General features: G+C 55.0%; 1 protein-coding gene across 1 annotated transcript in view; it reads left to right on the top strand.

Annotated features, from left to right (window-relative positions):
• Window positions 1-3,159, top strand: part of IRF8 (interferon regulatory factor 8) — a 17,382-nt gene that overhangs the window by 3,139 nt on the left and 11,084 nt on the right. The window contains exons 2-4 of the mRNA XM_018574602.1: window positions 396-579; window positions 946-1,010; window positions 2,945-3,053. Coding sequence (XP_018430104.1) covers window positions 396-579; window positions 946-1,010; window positions 2,945-3,053 — 358 coding nt within the window. The remainder of the gene's footprint in view (window positions 1-395; window positions 580-945; window positions 1,011-2,944; window positions 3,054-3,159) is intronic.

Genomic DNA, 3,159 nt, shown 5'->3' with positions numbered 1-3,159 from the left:
CTTACTCATTCATTCGAGGGGGGGTGGGGGGGGGGTTGGCGGGGCACCCAGATTCCTATAAGCCCCCCTTGCCAGAGACCCCCCACAAGCACCGGGCCAGGCAAAGTCACTGACTGAAGAATGATTTGTGTGCGGACGTATGATGAATCTCCGGCAAATCTGGCAACTGACCCCATATAAAGTTACCCCCCCGGGGTACAGGGGGTACCTATGACATCATGGGGGCTGTTTTCCTGCATCAGATTTGCTGAGTGGGCGCGGTTTTTAGAAGGATTTCACACGCGCCCGGCTGACACAGCCGCGCAGAACCCAGAAGCCGTCCCTTTATGAGTCCCGCGTGCCGGTGATTTTGGGGCACATTGTACTCACCGGAGCTCTTTTTTTTCTCACCACAGGCCTGGGCGATATTTAAAGGGAAGTTTAAAGAGGGCGACAGGGCGGAGCCGGCGACGTGGAAGACGCGCCTACGCTGCGCGCTCAACAAAAGCCCCGACTTCGAGGAGGTGACGGAGAGATCCCAGCTGGACATTTCGGAGCCGTACAAGGTGTACCGCATCGTCCCGGAGGAGGAGCAGAAATGTGAGTGGTGGAGGCGGAGTCATGTGACTGCTGTGCTTGTCAAGCTGAGGAGATTGTACAATCAGATTTTAACATGTCAGTCTATGGGGAGGGGGCAGCTAATGTGCAAACCACCATCCCTGTGCTGAGTTCCCGGGTCTGTACACACGCTGTGCCCATTATGAGGGCCCCCCCCCCATCCCTGTGCTGAGTTCCCGGGTCTGTACACACGCTGTGCCCATTATGAGGAGCCCCCACCATCTCTGTGCTGAGTTCCCGGGTCTGTACACCCGCTGTGCCCATTATGAGGAGCCCCCACCATCCCTGTTGGAATGTATGAATATCATTATTTCTCACTTTATCATCTCTCTTATGCTCCCTCTGCAGGTAAGATGGTCGGCTCCAACCTGAATGATCTCACAGACATGGACTGCAGCTCATCGGAAATGGAGGTAAATATAAAAGGAAGAAAGGCTCCATTCACTTATTCTGTCATTTCAACATGTTTCAGGCTTTAAAGTGAACCTGTCATGTTATAAGTACAGTGGCATGGGTGGTGAGTACACTGCAGTAAGTACAGAGGTGAGGGAAGAGGACGGGGAGGACCAGAGGTGAGGGAAGAGGACAGAGAGGACCAGAGGTGAGGGAAGAGGACAGAGAGGACCAGAGGTGAGGGAAGAGGACAGAGAGGACCAGAGGTGAGGGAAGAGGACAGAGAGGACCAGAGGTGAGGGAAGAGGACAGAGAGGACCAGAGGTGAGGGAAGAGGACAGAGAGGACCAGAGGTGAGGGAAGAGGACAGAGAGGACCAGAGGTGAGGGAAGAGGACAGAGAGGACCAGAGGTGAGGGAAGAGGACAGAGAGGACCAGAGGTGAGGGAAGAGGACAGAGAGGACCAGAGGTGAGGGAAGAGGACAGAGAGGACCAGAGGTGAGGGAAGAGGACAGAGAGGACCAGAGGTGAGGGAAGAGGACAGAGAGGACCAGAGGTGAGGGAAGAGGACAGAGAGGACCAGAGGTGAGGGAAGAGGACAGAGAGGACCAGAGGTGAGGGAAGAGGACAGAGAGGACCAGAGGTGAGGGAAGAGGACAGAGAGGACCAGAGGTGAGGGAAGAGGACAGAGAGGACCAGAGGTGAGGGAAGAGGACAGAGAGGACCAGAGGTGAGGGAAGAGGACAGAGAGGACCAGAGGTGAGGGAAGAGGACAGAGAGGACCAGAGGTGAGGGAAGAGGACAGAGAGGACCAGAGGTGAGGGAAGAGGACAGAGAGGACCAGAGGTGAGGGAAGAGGACAGAGAGGACCAGAGGTGAGGGAAGAGGACAGAGAGGACCAGAGGTGAGGGAAGAGGACAGAGAGGACCAGAGGTGAGGGAAGAGGACAGAGAGGACCAGAGGTGAGGGAAGAGGACAGAGAGGACCAGAGGTGAGGGAAGAGGACAGAGAGGACCAGAGGTGAGGGAAGAGGACAGAGAGGACCAGAGGTGAGGGAAGAGGACAGAGAGGACCAGAGGTGAGGGAAGAGGACAGAGAGGACCAGAGGTGAGGGAAGAGGACAGAGAGGACCAGAGGTGAGGGAAGAGGACAGAGAGGACCAGAGGTGAGGGAAGAGGACAGAGAGGACCAGAGGTGAGGGAAGAGGACAGAGAGGACCAGAGGTGAGGGAAGAGGACAGAGAGGACCAGAGGTGAGGGAAGAGGACAGAGAGGACCAGAGGTGAGGGAAGAGGACAGAGAGGACCAGAGGTGAGGGAAGAGGACAGAGAGGACCAGAGGTGAGGGACGAGGACAGGGAGGACCAGAGGTGAGGGAAGAGGACGGGGAGGACCAGAGGTGAGGGAAGAGGACAGGGAGGACCTCACCAGTGGGATAATGTTATCCATAGCTCACAAAGCAGGCTGACGGCAGTGGGGGTGACACAGGAAGCTGTAGAGCTGTAGACTACATGAGTTGGTGTCACCCTCCGTGAACCACAGAAGCAGCCAAACAGAATCACAGATTATTTTCCATGTAGATCAGGTCACAGACGTGTTTTCGGTTGCTGGTCCGGAGTTCAGATGTATCGATGAATGTTACTTCCTGGCGGGTCACATGGGAAGCCGCATTGGATACATTTCTATCACTTTTCATATTCATGTTACTGTCATAAAGTGGACCTGTCATGTTATACGTACAGAAGCAGCCAATATTGACTTTTTAATAGGTTGCTGGTTCCTTTGGCTGTCGTACCTATTAAATCACCGACCCAAAACAAGCCTGGAGGTCGGTGACTTCACTGGATCCAGATCAAAGCCACAGGATGAGCATGACAGGCAGGGAAGGAGCAGCTTCCATGAGGAAGACGTTGTGGTGTTTTGTCTCGCCCTCTGAATTGCACTTTCTTGTTTCAGACGCCTGCAGATGACTATTTGGTGAACATAAAGCGCAGCCCCTCCCCGGCCAAGGACACGTGTCAGAAGCCGCCGTCACAGGACTGGTGGATGTACCCTCACGGCACAGGTAATGGCACCTCATATCATACACCGCCATCCCCATCACCACCATCCCCATCACTATACACCGCCATCCCCATCACTATACACCGCCATCCCCATCACTATACACC

This window comes from Nanorana parkeri, unplaced genomic scaffold (genome assembly GCF_000935625.1).
Source record: "Nanorana parkeri isolate BGI_ZX_2015 unplaced genomic scaffold, ASM93562v1 scaffold3084, whole genome shotgun sequence".
NCBI classification, from domain to species: Eukaryota; Metazoa; Chordata; class Amphibia; order Anura; family Dicroglossidae; genus Nanorana; species Nanorana parkeri.
This window is presented reverse-complemented; position numbering and strand designations above follow the sequence as displayed.